Genomic DNA, 17,950 nt, shown 5'->3' on the forward strand with positions numbered 1-17,950 from the left:
CTTCCTTCATAGTTAGAGGTTAACTAAGTGGAGCAATGGACAATTCTTGTCACAATTGATGACGATAATAAGGATAGGACTTCTAGTTCTTATTTCTTGCCAAGAACTTTCTTAGTTATTAGTTTATTTCTTTTGCTATTTACGTTTCTTGTTCCTTATTACAAAAATCCCAAAGCATTCCTTCACAGCCAATAATAAAGCACTTCATTGTAATTCCTAGGGAGAATGACCCGAGATTAATACTCTTGGTTATTTTATTGTGGTTGAACTAGTGACAACCATATTTTGTTTGATGTGAGGATTCATTGTTGGTTTAGAATTGTACTTGCAACGAGAATTTATTGTGAAATTCTATACCATCAATTTTCTCATCATCAAAATGACGCCGTTGCCGGGGAGTTACAAATGTGTGCCATGTTGTTGGTTAGTGTAAATATGTGGATATGTGAATACTTTCATTTTTCCTTGATTGTTTGCTAGTTCAATTGTTAGTTAGGATTAATCTTTGTCTAATGCATCTTATTGTCATGAGCTCTATGCCTCTTTCATTGAATGACGCGATCACTACCGGATCCAAGCTTAGCCACTTTTGATCCCGAAATTGAGAGAACTTTATTTCATCTTAGGTAAGCTCGGAGACGGTTAGCCTTTGGAGGTGGTGAAAAGGTTCCTACCAATTCACCAACCTTATCCAAGGTTGAATTGGAAACGTCATTTGAGGAGGAAACCATCTATTCTTCCATCGATACTACTAATTCTTCTTCTATCGATCTAGGTACCAAAAATATGGCCGCTCCAAGGAAAGTCACTCTTAAGGAAGCCGGTGTTCCAGACTTTATTCTAAAACCGCTTCAAGTGCGTCATTGGTGCACGAAATTGTGATCATCAACAATGGCGCCAAAGGACTTGGAGCTCTTAAACGTGAATCACACTTTGTTACAATTTCGCACAACTAACTAGCAAGTGCACTGGGTCGTCCAAGTAATAAACCTTACGTGAGTAAGGGTCGATCCCACGGAGACTGTCGGCTTGAAGCAAGCTATGGTCATCTTGTAAATCTCAGTTAGGCAGATTCAAATGGTTATGGAGGATTGATAATTAAAATATGAATAAAACATAAAATAAGATAGAGATACTTATGTAATTCATTGGTGAGAATTTTAGATAAGCGTATGAAGATGCTTTGTTCCCCCTGAACCTCTGCTTTCCTATTGCCTTCTTCCAACCATTCATACTCCTTTCCATGGCAAGCTTTATGTTGGGCATCACCGTTGTCAATGGCTACTTCCCGTCCTCTCAGTGAAAATGTTCTACGCACGCTGTCACCGCATGGCTAATCATCTGTCGGTTCTCGATCATGTTGGAATAGGATCCATTGATCCTTTTGCGTCTGTCACACGCCCAACAATCGCGAGTTTGAAGCTCGTCACAGTCATCCCTTCCCAGATCCTACTCGGAATACCACAGACAAGGTTTAGACTTTCCGGATCTCAAGAATGACTGCCAATAATTCTAGCCTATACCACGAAGGTTCCGATCTTAGATTAGAAACCCAAGAGATACGCATTCAAGCCATTACTAGTAGAACAGAGGTGGTTGTCAGGCACATGTTCATAGGTGAGAATGATGATGAGTGTCACAGATCATCACATTCATCAAGTTGAAGAATGAATGAATATCTTAGAGAAGAAGCAGGCGTGAATTGAATAGAAAAATAGTAGTACTTTGCATTAATTCATGAAGAACAGCAGAGCTCCACACCTTAATCTATGGTGTGTAGAAACTCCACCGTTGAAAATACATAAGAACAAGGTTCTAGGCATGGTCGAATGACCAGCCTCCCAAGGAGGGTTCAATCATCAAAACATGATTAAAAGATGAAAATACAATAGCAAAAGGTCCTATTTATAGAAAACTAGTAGCCTAGGGTTACAGAAATAAGTAATTAATGCAGAAATCTTCTTCCAGGCCCACTTGGTGTGTGCTTGGGCTGAGCATTGAAGCTTTCATGTGTAGAGACTTTTCTTGGAGTTAAACGCCAGCTTTTGTGCCAGTTCTGGCATTTTGACGCCAGAATTCTTAAGCTGACTTGGAACGCCGGTTTGGGCCATCAAATCTTAGGCAAAGTATGGACTATTATATATTGCTGGAAAGCCCAGAATGTCGACTTTCCAAAGAAATTGAGAGCGCACCAATTGGGCTTCTATAGCTCCAGAAAATCCACTTTGAGTGCAGGGAGGTCAGAATCCAACAGCATCTGCAGTCCTTTTTCAGCCTCTGAATAAGATTTTTGCTTAAGTCCCTCAATTTCAGCCAGAAAATACCTGAAATCACAGAAAAACACACAAACTCATAGTAAAGTCCAGAAAAGTGAATTTTAAATAAAAACTAATAAAACTATAATAAAAATTAACTAAAATATACTAAAAATAATGCCAAAAAGCGTATAAATTATCCGCTCATCAGTCATCCAGAGCTAAATGCTAATTTTGAACTCAAAACTGCCTTGATTCATCTTCTACCCAAGTTTCATGGACTCTCCGCCCAAGATCCTATTAGACACCTTAGAGACTTTCAAGGTGTATGTTCAACAACAAGGCGGGAGGGTTCCGATGAGGTTGCTATTTGGTTGTTTGCCTTCCCATTCTCACTTGAGGGAAGAGCCAAAGAGTGGTTCTACACTTTGCCCGAGGAGACTGTTAGTGATTGAAATTTGCTTAGAAGGGAGTTCTTAGATAAATTCTTTCCTCCAGAAGTGACGGATAGATTGATGAAAGAGATTTCATGCATTGTCCAAGGTGAAATAGAAACTCTATACGAGTATTGGGAAAGGTTTCGGAGACTTCTTGACTCATGCCCCCACTATATGATTAACACTCTAGTGTTGATTAGCTATTTTTGCCAAGGAATGAAACCACAAGACAAGATCCTCTTGGATGCCTTAAGCAATGGTTCCTTGACAAAGTATAGAACGGCAGAGGAGGTATGGCAATTGATCACCGATTTGGCCGAGTCCACCCAACACGCTAGACAAAGAAACAACCATCCAAGAGCTATAAATGAAATTTTTACTAGTGGTGAGACTGCTGCCCTTACCAAAATCTTGGGAGAAATGACAAACATTCTAAAGCAACTCCAACTCAATCAACAACAACCTCCATCCCCTCAACCACAACAAAGTCAACAATTGGTCCCCCAAAGAGTGTGCGGAATTTGCTCTTGTTACACCCATTACACCGATGAATGCCCAAACCTCCAAGAAGATAATATCTTGGCGGCTACTAATGCTTACTACAATCGTCCAAACCAAGGTTATCATCAACGAGGAGGCAACTATAATTTTAATCAAGGTTGGCAAGATAACTCCAACCAAGGATGGAGGGATAACTCCAACCAAGGATGGAGGGACAACTATAATCAAGGAGGAAGGGACAATGGCGGGAACCAAAGATGGAACAACAATAACAACCAACAAAATCGATACCAACAAAACCCCCCATACCAGAACCAAAACCAAAATAAGGAAGAGCCTACCAAACCTATCAAGCACCTCATCAAAGGCAAGCACCTCCACCTAACCAACCACAAGCCCTCCAAATCACTTATCCTTCTCCTTCTTCCAACCAAGATGAGACACTCCGCTCCATCCTCCAAGGACAAAAAGAGCTTCAAACAACACTTGCCTCAAGCCTTACCGGTCTTACTTCTACGCTCCAAGCCCTTATTTCCTGAATGGACCCCCCAATTGTGCTCTACCTCTACTTCTACCACTCAACCCTCAAGTTCAAGTGCCTTACCCTCTCAACCTCTACCCAACCCCAAGGGTGGCATCAATGCCATCACCTTGAGGTCCGGCACCAAATTGCAAGAGAGGAGTCATGAAGAGCCAAGTCCAATAGAGGTCACTCAAGATGAGGATGTGGTTGAGATAGAAGAAGTCGAAGAGGAGGATGAAGCCCAAGAGGTAGTTGAATAAGTGATTGCTCAACCAAGGGGTGGAATACTTAAGGATGGGGATGTCTTGCAAGATGCTACTCCAATCCCATTTCCCACATTGGCAAGAAAGACCAAGAAGCGAGTTGAGTAGGATCCCAAAATGGTAGAGATGTTCAAGAAAGTTGAGGTAACCATTACTCTCTTTGATGTTATCCGCCAAGTGCCTAAATATGCAAAATTTCTAAAGGACTTATGTATGAACAAAGATAAGCTTAATGATTTAGAAACTATTCCATTGGGAAGCTCAATCTCCGCTTTAATGGATGATGTGCCGGAGAAGTGTGGTGACCCCGACCCTTGCCTAGTAACTTGCACCATAGATGGGGTAGAATTTGTTGATTCTATGTGCGATCTTGGCGCTTGTGTGAGTATTATGCCCTTGTCCGTCTATGAGGTCTTAAAGCTACCCCCGTTAAAATGGTCGGCCGCCCGATTCATTTTAGCGGATAAAAGCATAATTTCCGTGGTTGGGATTGCGGAGGATGTTCTAGTGAGTATAAAGGGGTTGGTCTTTCCGATTGATTTTCATATTCTCAAGATTCCCCCTAGTGACTCCGGTAGGATATCATCTATTTTACTTGGGAGGCCATTCTTGAAGATCTCCCGGTTCAAGTTGGATGTGTTTTCAGGCACCTACTCGTTTGAGATCGATGGAAGAGAAGTGAGCTTTAAACTTGATGAAGCCATGAGACATCCACCGGAGGATCATTCTATCTTCTGGTGCGATTTGATTGACAATATTGTAGCCGAAGTCCATCAAGATGGCTTTGATGGAAAGAGTATGAATCAAGACCCAAGTGTGGGGAGTTCCCATGTATGTGAAGAAGAGGTCTTATCACCCCCAATGATACTGGAAGACAAAGTGCCAAGTCATGAACAAAATACGGATTTGAAGCCACTCCCAACCCACCTAAAATATGTCTTTCTTGAGGAGAACCAAAAGTTTCCGGTAATAATTGCAAGGGAACTCATCTCCCACCAAGAAGAGAAGTTGCTTAATGTCTTGAGGAGGAACAAGAAGGCCATTGGGTGGAGCTTAGCGGACTTAATTGGCATTAGTCCCCAAGTATGTGAACACCAAATTTTCTTAGAAGAAGGAGCCAAACCCGTTAGACAACCTCAAAGGCATCTAAATCCTATCATTCTAGAGGTTGTGAAGAAGGAGGTCACCCGGTTATTAGAAGCAGACATTATCTATCCGATTTCGGATAGTGAGTGGGTGAGCCCCGTCCAAGTGGTTCCAAAGAAATCCGGTGTTACTACAATCAAGAACGAACAAGGGGAGCTTATAGCCACAAGAGTCCAAAACTCATGGAGGATATGTATTGACTATCGGTGCTTAAACTTAGCCATTAGGAAGGATCACTTTTTGTTGCCTTTCATCGATCAAATGCTTGATCGCCTATGTGGTAAATCTCATTACTGTTTCTTAGATGGATATTCCGGTTATTTTCAAATCCACATTGCTCCCGGAGACCAAGAAAAAACAACCTTCACATGCCCTTTCGTAACGTATGCGTATAAGAGAATGCTATTTGGCTTGTGCAACGCACCGGCTACGTTCCAAAGGTGTATGATGAGTATATTTGCGGATCTTTTGGAGCATTGCATGGAGGTGTTTATGGACGATTTTTCTATTTACGGGGACTCCTTTGATCTTTGCCTAGACAAGTTTGCAAAAGTATTAGAGAGGTGTACTAAATCAAACCTTGTGTTAGATTTTGAGAAATGCCATTTTACAGTTAGACAATGTATTATTTTAGGGCACATTGTCTCTAACGATGGGATCTCTATTGATCTGGCAAAGGTCAATGTTATTTCTAGTATGCCTTACCCCTCTTCTGTGAGGGAAATCCGTGCATTTCTTGGACATGCATGTTTTTACCGGTGATTCATTAAGGACTTTAGTAAGGTGGTGTTACCTCTCTCTCGATTGTTGCAAAAGGATGTGGAATTTGATTTAAGTGTTATTCAGTATTTCCTTCATGAACTTAGCATATGAAGGTATTTGTTCAAGAGCCTCTGCAAAGGAGATTTTGATCTCCAACTTCCTAAAAGCTTCTAAGAATTTGGCAAATTGCCTATCCTTTTCTGCTTTTTGGAATCTTTGAGGGTATGGTAACTTGGCCTTGTACTCATGGGCCATGAGTGGTGTAGGGTGAGTGTTCATAGTACCTATAGAAGGACTACCAACTTGATTAGGACAGGTGTTCCCAGCACTTACATGTGTCTGGCCTCCCTTGAACTGGCGTTCAACACCTGGGCTGCCCCCTTCTGGGTGTTAGACGCCCCTGATGGTACCCTGGGCTGCAGCTTGTTCATCTTCTGCCATTCCTTTTTCTCCTTGCCTCTTACTGTTCTGAGGCTGGGTGTTCAGGGTATACCCTAATTGGATAGCTTGGCACTCTTCTCTTATCTGTTCAGATAAGTGCTTTCTAGTTTGACTCAACTGTGCCTCTATAGTTCTGTTAGAGGCTCGGCCTTCTTGCAGCATCGCTTGAAATTTCAACATTTGTTGTGCAAGGGAGTGCAGTTGTTGGGCTAATGACTCACTTTGTTCAGGAGGGTATTACTCAGTGGACACTGTCTTAATCTCTCCTTTCATTGGAGTCTCATTAGATGAGTACAGATGCTGATTACTGGCAACTATGTTAATGAGCTCGTGAGCTTCCTCAATTGTCTTTTTCATGGGATTGAACCACCAGCAGAATGGTCTAAGGACATCTTAGCCATATCTGTGAGTCCGTAATAGAAGATGTCTAACTTTACCCATTCTGAAAATATTTCAGTAGGGCATTTCCGTAGCATTATCTTGTATCTCATCTAAGCATCATAAAATGATTCATTATCTCCATATTTGAAGCCTTGAATGTCCAGTCTTAGCTGGGTCAACTTCTTTGGGGGAAAGTATTGATTCAAGAACTTATCCAGCAGCTTATTCCATGTGTTCAAGCTTGATTTGGGTTGATTATCCAACTACCTCTTTGCTTGGCCTTTCACAGCAAATGGAAAGAGCAACAACCTGTAGACATCCTGGTCTACTTCGTCAGTGTACACTGTGTCAATATATTGCAAGAATTCAGCAAGAAATTCTGTGGGCTCCTCTTGAGGAAGTCCCTGAAATTGGCAGTTTTGCTGCACTAGAGTAATTAACTGTGGGTTGAGCTCAAAAGGAGCTACTCCAATAGGAGGTATACTAATGCTACTTCCATAGAAGTCAGGAGTGGGGCCTGTATAAGACCCCAAAGTTCTTCTTGGTTGTACCTCTACCTCTAGATCCATAGTGCACTCTTCCTATTCTTGCATACAGAAACAAGAGATAAAGAAAAGTGGGAGTCTCTATGTCAGAGTATAGGGAGATCCTAGTGAGATACCCAAGAAGAAACAAGAATTAAAGATTTTTTTTTGTACAAATTCAAAAATAAATAAGGAAAATAGAAAAGAAATAATTAGAAATTTTAAAAATTAAAAAGAAAAAGTTAATTAAGGATTTTTGAAATTCAAAATTGAAAGAAAGAAAAACCAATGAAACACCAAACTTAAAATTAAAACAAGATAAAGCAAACAACTAATTAAAAAGATTTGAAAATAAGATAAAAGATTTGAATTTAAAAGATTAAAATTTAAAAAGAAAGAGTCAAAGGAAGATCTTGAAATTTAAAATTGGAAAGAAAAAGTCAAACAAAGAAAGATAAAATGTGAAGGATTTGAAAAGATTTTATTTTAAAATTTGAAATTTGAATTTTGAAAACTTGAATTTTCAAATTTTGAATTTTCAAATTTAAAAAATAGAAAATATTTAAAAAGATAAGAATTAAAAATTTAAGATTTGAAAGAAGATAAGATAGGAAAGATTTAAATTAAAAAGATATGATAAAGATTTGAAAAGATAATATTTGAACTTTAAAATTTAAACTTTACTAACAAGAAAATACCATACTTAAAATTTTTTTGAAATTAAAAACTCAATTTTTGAAATTTTGATAAGGAAAAACACTAAAATACACCAAACTTAAAATTTTTAAGATCAAACCAAGAAAAATACCAAGAACAATTCAAACACAATGAAAAACACTTAAAAATACTTTTCAAAAATATAAGAAAAGAAAAACGCAAAGAGACACCAAATTTAAAAATTTTGAAATCAAACAAGAGAAATAACAAGAACAGTTCAAACACCAAGAAGGAAAACAAAGAGAAATTTTCGAAAAACTAAGGAAAGAAAAACAAAGAAACACCAAAAAGATACCAAACTTAAAGATTGACACAAAATTCAAACAAAGGAAAAAGATTACTAATGAAGAGAAAAGGTTTTGAAAAGTTTTTGAAAAGTTTTCTAAAAAGAAATTAAGAAACATAATTAAAAGAGCAACTAAACCATAAAAAGTACCTAATCTAAGCAACAAGACAGTCCGATAGTTTGTCAAACTTGAACAATCCCCGGCAACGGTACCAAAAACTTGGTGCACAAAATTGACTCCGTAAGTTTCGCACAGATAGACCGGCAAGTGCACCAGATCGTCCAAGTAATACCTCAGGTGAATGAGGATCGATCCCACGAGAATTGTTGGTTTGAGCAAGCAATGGACACCTTGTAGATCTTAGTCAGGAAGATAGAAAAGATTATTGTTGTTGTGAAAAATGCATAAAACAAATAAATAAATAAAACGTTACTGGATAGGTGTGAAATCAATGGCATGAGAACGGTTGAGGCTTCGGAGATGCTTCTTCCTTCTGGATCAACTTTTCTCACCATCTACTCCAACTTCTGCTGATTCATTCTATGGCAGGCTGTATATGACTAACGCTGGGTCAGCGATCATTAATCTCCAACCCTCACTCACTCTCCAAAACCATTCACCACCCAACACTCACTTCACCACCCAACCCTCACTCACACACAACTAAACCCCAACCCTCACTCACACACACTGAAACACCTGCTCCCAACCCTCACTCACACAACCAAAACCCTAGCATCCTTTTATACATCCCTAAACTCACCATCCCTTCACCAACCCACGGCACCCATTTACTCCTATCACTTCCCGTTGCATGGGTTGTCCCCTATATAGAGATACCTCGGGAAGCAGCAGTCAACATGCAACCTGCGTGCTGTTGGGAGGTTGTCACATGGCCTTGAAACACTGCGCTGCACAGTTAACACGCAACCTGTGTGTTGCTGGGGAGTAGCCACGTGGAATCACGCATCCTACATGTTGCTGCGATGCTACCATGTGTCGAATCCCTGCTGAGAGTCTCTACTAAAATTGTCTTGAGAATCTACGCAGAATCTCGGTAAAAGTAACACACAGGGTGCGTGTTGAACGATAGCTCGACACGTGATGAATCTCTATTGTGAATCTCTGCTAAAGCTGCTTCAAATCTCCGCTAAAAGTAACACGCAAGTTGCATATTGTAAGTACAATTCTGACACATCCACAGTTCTGTAAAGTAATCCAAACACTAATATTTAACAAAAATACTTTTTTTATATCTAAAAATAATTTCTATTATTATTTGACTTTTTTTAATAATTAGATAAGATTAAAAACTTTTTAATTTAGATGATATTGTATTCTTAATTTTTATATTTTTATATAGTTATTTATAATATTATATATTATTTATTATAATCGATTATTCTGCTTGAATCACAATTAAATCCGTTAAATCAGTAATTAGTGCAGGGTTCAATTTCCAAAACCTTGATAATCACACCTTCAGGCCAAATATTGTAATTAACATTAACATCTGAAGAACATAATCCGTAAAATAGCAAAAGGAAGAAGAGAAGAGATTTGGAGTGCAGTAGACTAGCGGTAAAAGAGGCTGAAGCAAGAAGCATAAACCCTAAACCCTAAAAGCGAGCGTGAATCGAAAGAAAGGATGATGGTGCATTCGATAGTGATACAGAAGCTGCTGAGCACGAATGCACAAATGGGGTGGAGAGTGGCGACGCATCACCTGAAGGAGTACACGTATGGCATGAGGAACAAGATGGCAATCATAGATTCGGACAAAACCCTGATATGCATGAGGAGCGCCCTGAACTTCATGGGGTCCCTTGCAAGCCGCAACGGTCGGTTCATGTTCATCAACACCAACCCTTTCTTCGACGACATCTTCCACCTTATGACCACCCGCGTCGGCTCCTACTCCCCCTCCACCAACTCCCTCTGGCGCACCGGCGGCTTCCTCACCAACAGCTAAAGCCCCAAGAAGTTCCGCTCTCGCAACAAGAAGCTCGTCTTCGGCCCTACCCAGCCCCCCGACTGCATCTTCATCCTCGACACCGACTCCAAGTCCTCCGTCACCAACGAGGCTCACAATCTTCACATCCCCGTCGTCGCCATTGTCGACTCCTCCATGCCCCTCCATTCATTCTCCCGTGTCGCTTATCCCGTTCCCGCCAATCCTTCGGTCCAGTTTGTCTACTTGTTCTGCAACCTCCTCACCAAGACCCTCCTTCTTGAGAAAGAGAAGGGCAAGCTCAAAGAAGCAGCACCTCTCCAAATTCAAGAAAGTAAGGCTGCGAAGATCGATTTGCCAAACCTCGACATACCTGTCTTCCCTTATGCCGCTTTACCTCCCTTGTCTCAAGGTAGGCCATCTATTTTCTCTACCGATCCTCATTACTGTCTCTTGAAAATTGGAGCTCAGCAATTTTCTCGTTGGTAGCAGATATGGAAGAAGCTAAGAAGCTTTTGGACAAACTTGTTGTTTTGAAGTTTGATGCTGCCTCACCAAGAGATATGGGTTCGGAAGGCCCCAAATAAGAGTCTTCTTTTGCTGTTCGTATAATGCTCACTTTATTTAGGCAATCAAGAATTGAATAGACCTTCTTTTTAGGAGGGCTTCGTTATCCTTTCTCTGTTTCTCCCCCAACATGTTTGATGTGTATATTTCCTCCGCCTGTTGCTGCTGCTTTTAATTCCACATTTCACGCTTTACACCGATGATGTTTTTCTTCCCTGTGTAGATCTACAGTTGGTATTTGCAATGGACTTACATTTTTGGATTTAATAATTAACCAGATTCAAGTGAGCCTTTAGACTTCAATTTTTTTTATTTTTTACTCTTAATATGCGAGTATGGTAATCACACATGTTACACGCTTAATACTCTCTTTAAATTATTCATTACATCCCACTTCAACCTTTTATCAATAGTGCAGATTAAGCACACGTCTCACAGAGTTTAAGTATATCCAGCTTTCATAGTTGTTGCTTTTATTTAGGGTTTTAATTTACTGTTGCCTTTGTTTGTAAGACCCTATACTCCAAGTATGGATGCAAGGTTCCATTGCTTCTTTTGAGCAAAGATGACACCCATGTCAAAACCCTAAAGGTGAATTGCCATTTGGATATCGATATCATTATTTGATTCTGCAACCTTAGTTATAACTTATTATTAAAATCTTTAACCTTCTGTTCAGGTGTTGGAAAAGTATCAGGGATCAACTATTGATGTACAGAGGATTAAGCAGGTTTGAATGTGTTTCATATTTTTTATTAATTGATGATATTATGCGATTTCTGATTATCAATGCATCACATGTATATAGGGTGAAGGTGATGGTGAAGGTCTAGAATTGGAATCATTAGCTGGACATTACAGCAAGGAGGAAGTGTATGTCATCCTTACAATACCCATGTCTGAAATTGGATTCTATATGTTCACATGCATGCCTGTAGACTAAGAGATTTAAACTTTCAGCAGAAATTGTTTTTAGAGATTCTAATAATATTCAGATTAACATTACCATTACCATTTCAGTAGTACTTTCTTTTATAACATAACTTAAATTTATACGAAGCTTGTCTTTCTTGAATTCATTTTGTTGTGAGAAAAATAGATGTAGTTGATTTATATAAATCTACAAAAATACGTGCAGCTACATATTATGTTCTACCTAACATCTTGTGAATTTAGTTTGCCATGTAAAAGTGCTTGTAACATAGGCTTTTGTAGTTTCTTTATTTTTGATACCATGATATAGTCTGCCTTCACGTGTCATACGATGTGGGATTATAGAAGATAATTAAGAATGGTTTCTTATAAAATATTGGAATGACAAATTGAATATTATTGTCATGGTACACTATAGTACCTTCTTAGGGACTTGGGTATTATGGGGTGTCCAACGTCCCACATCGGGTAGTAAGCTGGATTAAGGTGAATACTAAATACTGATAGCCGATAGCAAAGTGGCTACCGCTCGGTCAGTGTTGATAGAGTGATATAAGTGATATCAGTGGCTCTCCAGGGGTAGTTAAAGGGTAGGGGAGATGCAGTGATATCAGTGAGATATCACCCAATTTCCCATTATTGGTTATTATTATTCAGTAAAAGAAGGTAAAACAAAGATATCAAGTATTCGAGAGACTTGAATCTCTCCTAGAATCTGTTCCTATCTTTTGTCTCTATTTTTCCATCCCCTCTCACTACTTCTCGCAGCCCTTTACTGTTCCCACCTCGCTCTCATAACAGAATGCCCACTCTCCTGCATTCACTTTTCAACTAGGCAAGTTAGTTATAAAACCCACCCTAGCCCATCTTTCACTCAATTAGTGTTAGGTTCCTAGTTTCTAATTAGCTATGTATATAACAAACCTTGAGTTTTATGATATTACTTCAAACATATATTTGGCTGTAGCTATATATTACAGATGTTAATATTAAATGAAATGAATTGCTTGGTGTCACCTGGAAAGAGAGAAAAGACATGAGACAAGAAACTCCGATACCTTAAAAGGGAAGTTGTAGTCTTACACATAATAATGAGAACATAAATATGTACCTCCATGCAACACTCAATATCATTTGTCACCAAATGATTTAGTATATCTACAAGATGCAATCAAGGTAGACAGCAATCAAAATATTTGAATCTAAATGCTAGTCAAGAAGCAGTGACTTGCAAGAAATAATTTTAGTGACAAAAATAAAGATTATAATGATACTTGGATCAATGACGGTAGCCACATTATCCTCGTTGATCAAAAGGATATACTCCTTACCTTGGAAAACATTATTTAAAAACCTAGTCAACAAGTAACAAACGATATAAGTGCATCACACATATATGTACACATTTTAATTATGGCCTTGTGTTGTAAGTAATTCCATCCAAGTTCCTACAGATCTTGCTCATACATTTTAAAGGGTAGGGACAAATGAAGGAAGAGTGCTCAACTGCAAAGGAAGTTCATACCTGTGACAGTAAAAAATCAAGGGTTCCAGTAGTCATCACCCAACGAAAAATATCACCGTTATAAAAAGGATGTCCTCTGGCATATAAAGTTAACATATCGATATAAGACATTAAAGTATTTACAATGTAATCCAACTTTTTCATTGCAGAACATAAAATTCAATAAATTGGAATATCAATGCTGCCAAATTTCTCCAATTTACGCTTTTATTGATAATGATAATTGGACCATTTGATAATTTTGTATTTCTATTAATGACTACTTAATATTAACATCTATAATATATAGCTACAGCCAAATATAGGTTTGAAGTAATATCATAACACTCAAGGTTTGTTAGCTAATTAGAAACTAGGGACCTAACTCTAATTGAGTGAAAGATGGGCTAGGGTGGGTTTTATAACTAACTTGCCTAGTTGAAAAGTGAATGCAGGAGAGTGGGCATTCTGTTATGAGAGCGAGGTGGGAACAGTAAAGGGCTGTGGGAAGTAGTGAGTGGGGATGGGAAAATAGAGACAAAAGATAGGATCAGATTCTAGGAGAGATTCAGGTCTCTCGAATACCTGATATCTTTGTTTTACCTTCTTTTACTGAATAATAATAACCAATAATGGAAAATTGGGTGATATCTCACTAATATCATTGCATCTCCCCTGCCCTTCAACTACCCCTGGAGAGCCACTGATATCACTTATATCACTCTATCAACACTAACTGAGCGATAGCCACTTTGCTATCGGCTATCAGTATTCGGTATTCACTTTCACCCTATATACATGTGGTATTCACGTAATATCATCAATTAATAAAAAATATGAAACACATTCAAACCTGCTTAATCCTCTATACATCAACAGTTGATCCCTGATACTTTTCCAACACCTGAACAGAAGGTTGAAGATTTTAACAATAAGTAATAACTAAGGTTGCAGAATCAAATAATGATATCGAAATCCAAATGGCAATTCACCTTTAGAGTATTGTCATGGGTGTCATCTTTGCTCAAAAGAAGCAATGGAACCTTGCATCCATACTTGGAGTATAGGGTCTTACAAACAAAGGCAATAGTAAATTAAAACCCTAAATAAAAGCAACAAATATGAAAGCTGGATATACTTCAACTCTGTGAGACATGTGCTCAATCTGCACTATTGATAAAAGGTTGAAGTGGGATGTAATGAATAATTTAAGGAGAGTATTAAGCGTGTAACATGTGTGATTACTATACTCGCATATTGAGAGTAAAAAATAAAAAAATTGAAGTCTGAAGGCTCACCTGAATCTGGTTAATTATTAAATCCAGTAATGTAAGTCCATTGCAAATACCAACTGCAGATCTACACAGGGAAGAAAAACATCATTAGTGTAAAGCGTGAAATGTGGAATTAAAAGTAGCAGCAACAGGCGGAGGAAATATACACATCAAACATGTTGGGGGAGAAACAGAGAAAGGCTAACGAAGCCCTCCTAAAAAGAAGGGATTAACTGATGAACTTCCACTTCATTGTAAAGCATAATGAAATGGATCATCACAGCTCGCCTCACAGTGACCTCAGAGCGATTGCTAGTGGGGAGGATGGAGCGTTGAATGAACTCCAGCCAACCTTTAGCAACTGGCTTGAGATCATTCCTTCTCAACTAGAATGGCTGACCCCTAGCGTCCTTCTTCCATTGTTCTCCGGGGAGGCATATGTCTTTGAGCACTTTATCTAATCCCGGATCGGCTTGTACTCTCCTGTTGAAAGAGTGAGGGATATTATAAATAACTATATAAAAATATAAAAATTAAGAATATAATATCATCTAAATTAAAAAGTTTATAATCTTATCTAATTATTAAAAAAAAGTCAAATAATAATAGAAATTATTTTAGATATAAAAAAGTATTTTTGTTAAATATTAGTGTTTGGATTACTTTACAGAAATGTGGATGCTCAAAAGAACTACACCACAACAGAGAAGGAACTATTGGTGGTTATCTATGCAACTGATAAGTTTAGATCCTATTTAATTGATTCCAAGGTTATTGTTTATACTGACCACGCTGCTCTTAAGTACCTTCTTACCAAGCAGGATTCTAAACCAAGATTGATTAGGTGGGTACTGCTTCTTCAAGAATTCGACATTGAAATTAGAGATAAAAAAGGGTCAGAAAATCAAGTGGCTGATCATTTGTCAAGGATTGAACCTAAGGAGGGAACACCACTTCCCACTACTACTGTGACTGAGACCTTCCCAGATGAGTACCTCTTTGTGATCCAAAAGGCGCCATAGTTTGCAGACATTGCGAACTATAAGGCCATGAGGTTCGTTCCCAAAGAGTACACTAAACAACAAGTCAAAAAACTTTTGCTTGATGCCAAGTGATGAACGACCAAGAGCATAATTTGGATTTTCACAATAAAAATAGGATTGACGTTGCAAGTATAGTCTAAACCCAACAATTGATCGTCAATCAAATGTTATCACAATTCAAACCAAATATAAACCGAGAGTCTTTCAACCTCGGGTCATCTTCCTCGTGGATGCAATTGAAAGTATTACGCTTTCAGTTGTGGAGGCAAAAAGGGGTTTTGTAATCAAAGAACAAAAGATTAATGGAACTTAAGAAATAAAAGAACTAAGAAATGATCAAAATTGAATTTAATGCAAGTAAAGAGAAGATAAGATCAAAACTAGTGAAAATGCTATAAATGCAATAAAGAGCCTTGAATTGGGAACAAGGATCCAAGGAATCCTATCATCACCATAACCACAAATATGATAATTATGATGAGTCAATCTCGTCTAGTTAACCCCTAACATCGAGGAGTAAGTCAAGCAAGCATAATTGACCTTAATCCATAAGTTTTAACTAACTTACCACACTAGTTGATAAAAGGCTAGCTTTAATGGAAACAAGAGTCAACTAACTCCCAAAGAATTACCATTAAATGTCGGACATTATGACTCTAGTATTCTAGGAACTCAAATTCCAAGCCAAGGTGTGAAAATCTACTCAAAATCTATAATTGGCATTTTCACAAACACCTTGTGGGTATAAAAGTAAGACATAAGAAATTGCAAAGGAAAATGGAAGGCTATAACCAACTATCAACAAAACCAAACATAAATAAATAATCAAACATAAAGGAAGCATGAAACAATAAATTTATCAATCAAAACTTCAAGAAACTCAAAATTGCAAATATGAACATAGTAACTTGAACCAAAGGAAATGAAAATAAAAGTGCTATAATTAAAGATGAAATTGAGAGTACTTACAATCAAAGAAGCAAAATTCAAAAGCAAAGCTTGATATAAAATGCTATAATGGAAATTGATAAACCCTAAGAGAGCATTCTACTCTATACTACTCCTACTCCTAATTCTATGAAAAACTTGTAAAAACTAAAACTAAAATGTGCTAAAGCCTAATGCCTTCATATGTGTTGATACTCCCTTCATATAGCACTTCAATTCAGCCTTCAAGCCTTCCAAAATGGGCCAAGAGGCCTCAGAAATTGCAAAGCATGTGTTTCATTAATGAATTCACGTGCAGGGTCCTATGCGTACGCACAGATGTGTGCGTACGTACACTTGGCTGAAAGTTGACCTGTGTGTGTGCACAGGTACTTGTGCGCACACACGCTTACTTGTGTGCACGCACACTTCGCTGTATGTGCTTTTCCTTATTTTCTTCATGTATTCTCCCTTGTACATGCTTTCTTCCACTTTTGCCTAGCCAATCTTGCCTCAATGCCCTGAAATCACTCACAAAACATATCACAGCATCCCATGGCATAAAAGTGGAATTAAATTACTCAATTTAGGCACAAAATTGCATGTTTTCACATTTAGGATCAAATTGGGGACAAAACACAAAAGTATACTATTTTGGTGCTTAAGTGTGAGTTCATGTGCTAGAATCCATCCAAATTGAGTCAAAATATATCATCAAATATGGACTCATCACCAAGTACTACTAGTGGGATAAACCCTATCTCTTTAAGAGATGCTCAGATGGGATGATTATGCGTTGTGTCTCAGAGGAGGAAGCCCAGTAGATTCTCTAGCGTTGTCATGGTTCTGAGGATGGAGAAAATTTTGGAGGGGAGAGAACGGCCACCAAGGTCCTTCAAAGCGGGTTCTACTGGCCAACCCTCTTCTGAGACTCCCGGGAATTTGTAAGGAACTGTGATAAATGTCAAAGAGCCGGAAACCTTCCTCACAATCATGAAATGCCACAGCAAGGGATCCTGGAGATTGAGTTGTTTGACGTGTGAGGGATAGATTTTATGGGACCTTTTCCACCCTCATACTCAAACATGTACATCCTGGTGGCAGTAAACTATGTGTCCAAATGGGTTGAGGCTATAGTATCACCACCAATGACACCTGAGTCGTGCTGAAATTCCTATAGAAATATATCTTCAGCAGGTTTGGTGTCCCAACGACACTAATTAGTGATGGAGATAGCCACTTCTGCAATAAATAACTGGACTCACTTCTGCAGAGGTATGGAGTCCGTCATAAGGTGGCAACCACCTATCACCCACAGACAACTGGACAAGCTTAGGTCTCCAATAGGGAACTCAAAGGAATCTTGGAGAAGACAGTGAGCACCTCCAGGAAAGACTGGGCAAGGAGACCTGATGATGCTCTCTGGGCGTACATGACAGCCTTCAAGACCCCCATTGGAATGTCACCTTATCAGTTAGTCTACGGTAAGGCCTGTTATTTGCCAGTAGAGTTGG

The 17,950-nt window shown here is 38.6% G+C and overlaps 1 protein-coding gene and 1 long non-coding RNA gene across 3 annotated transcripts; one reads left to right on the forward strand and one right to left on the reverse strand.

Moving 5' to 3' along the window:
- The first annotated feature begins 9,727 nt into the window (after positions 1-9,727).
- On the forward strand, positions 9,728-11,769 carry LOC107625106 (UTP--glucose-1-phosphate uridylyltransferase). Of its 2 annotated transcripts, none has more exons than XM_088505048.1 (6): positions 9,728-10,600; positions 10,681-10,896; positions 10,979-11,039; positions 11,269-11,346; positions 11,435-11,485; positions 11,564-11,769. In XM_088505048.1, the coding sequence occupies exons 2-6, from the start codon at positions 10,886-10,888 to the stop codon at positions 11,696-11,698; spliced, it is 336 nt and encodes a 111-aa protein (XP_088361174.1). In that variant the 5' UTR covers positions 9,728-10,600; positions 10,681-10,885; the 3' UTR covers positions 11,699-11,769. The 2 variants fall into 2 exon arrangements, with proteins under 2 accessions (XP_088361174.1, XP_088361173.1); XM_088505047.1 differs by having other exon boundaries at positions 10,681-10,790.
- A 1,106-nt stretch (positions 11,770-12,875) lies between these two features.
- LOC107625107 (uncharacterized) lies at positions 12,876-14,551 on the reverse strand. The gene is made up of 4 exons (XR_002357238.2): positions 14,491-14,551; positions 14,185-14,262; positions 14,046-14,096; positions 12,876-13,213 (listed from the first exon to the last, which is right to left on the reverse strand). It is a non-coding gene; the product is annotated as an uncharacterized LOC107625107 (long non-coding RNA).
- Between the last annotated feature and the right edge of the window lie 3,399 nt (positions 14,552-17,950).

This window comes from Arachis ipaensis, chromosome B2, assembly GCF_059453495.1.
Source record: "Arachis ipaensis isolate K30076 ecotype BB chromosome B2, ASM5945349v1, whole genome shotgun sequence".
Classification (NCBI taxonomy): Eukaryota; Viridiplantae; Streptophyta; class Magnoliopsida; order Fabales; family Fabaceae; genus Arachis; species Arachis ipaensis.